This window comes from Sinocyclocheilus rhinocerous, unplaced genomic scaffold, assembly GCF_001515625.1.
Source record: "Sinocyclocheilus rhinocerous isolate Xijiao unplaced genomic scaffold, SAMN03320098_v1.1 scaffold9477, whole genome shotgun sequence".
NCBI classification, from domain to species: domain Eukaryota; kingdom Metazoa; phylum Chordata; class Actinopteri; order Cypriniformes; family Cyprinidae; genus Sinocyclocheilus; species Sinocyclocheilus rhinocerous.
Genome location: NW_015641114.1, coordinates 1 through 928, shown reverse-complemented (window position 1 = coordinate 928; position 928 = coordinate 1). Strand labels below are relative to the sequence as shown.

General features: G+C 43.8%; 1 protein-coding gene across 1 annotated transcript; it reads right to left on the bottom strand.

The window, feature by feature from the left end:
• Nucleotides 1–200: 200 nt before the first annotated feature.
• On the bottom strand, nt 201–878 carry LOC107754645 (TBC1 domain family member 10B-like; the record flags this gene model as incomplete). The annotated part of the gene is made up of 3 exons (XM_016571185.1): nt 872–878; nt 689–776; nt 201–598 (listed from the first exon to the last, which is right to left on the bottom strand). Coding segments are annotated over exons 2-3 (476 nt in total), but the record flags the coding sequence as incomplete, so codon positions are not given.
• Between the last annotated feature and the right edge of the window lie 50 nt (nt 879–928).

Below are 928 nucleotides of genomic sequence, written 5' to 3'. Positions count from 1 at the left end.
CAACATAGGTTATGAAGGGCCATTGTCCAGAAGAGTTAATTTCCTTCCCTTGTGTGTGTGAGAAATTAAATAAACATTTCAAACATATGTTTGTTCTAAACAAAAATCCATGTTTAAATATACATATACATTATTTATTTGCAATACATTCAAGGAGGCGAAGTAATCTTTCCTCCCTTTGACTTGCTTCCTGGCGCCACCTTTCTTCTCTTTCTCTGTCCTCAGCATGTCGTCTCTCCTCCCGCTCTTGTCTGTCTCGTTCTCGTCTCTCCTCCTTCTCCTCCATTTCTCTCCATCTTTTCTCCTCCCTTTCGACTGCTTCCTGCTCTCTTGTCATTTCCCTCTCCTCCATCTCCTTGATCAGATTCTCAACTGATTTCTGGGTTCTTTTCCTTGATGCCCTTGCTGTGTCTGGGGCTGGGCTCACTGAGGATGTAGAGGCCACAGCAACATCCGGGCCAGATGAGGCAATAAGGGCAGGTGGAGCGATGGAGGGTCTGCACCCAATTGCCTCATCCATGGCCCTGTACCACTTCCAAGATGCTGCTGTGGGCTCTCCATCCTCAGTGCTCACACCGGTTGCTGGACATTTGAGATCCTACAAAAATGCACAAACAAAACAAAAGCAGTCATTTTAACAGCACAATGTCAACTGAATTCTGTATTAGAAATAACAACATGATCTTACTTTATATTTTTGTTTGAGGTTTTCCCATTTTTTTTTTACAAAGGCCGCCGTCACCCTGTCTTGCAGGCCCTGCTCCATCACAAAAGCTCTGCACACAAATCAAGAATCAGAAAAGTGCTGTAATATCTGTTTGAAATAACAGCATATGACATCAGTTTTCACTGGTTTCTGTAGTATACTCACTCAAAGCCTTTGAAAGTTCGTCTGCCTTGGGAAAGCTAGCGTGTCTCCGACATAGTG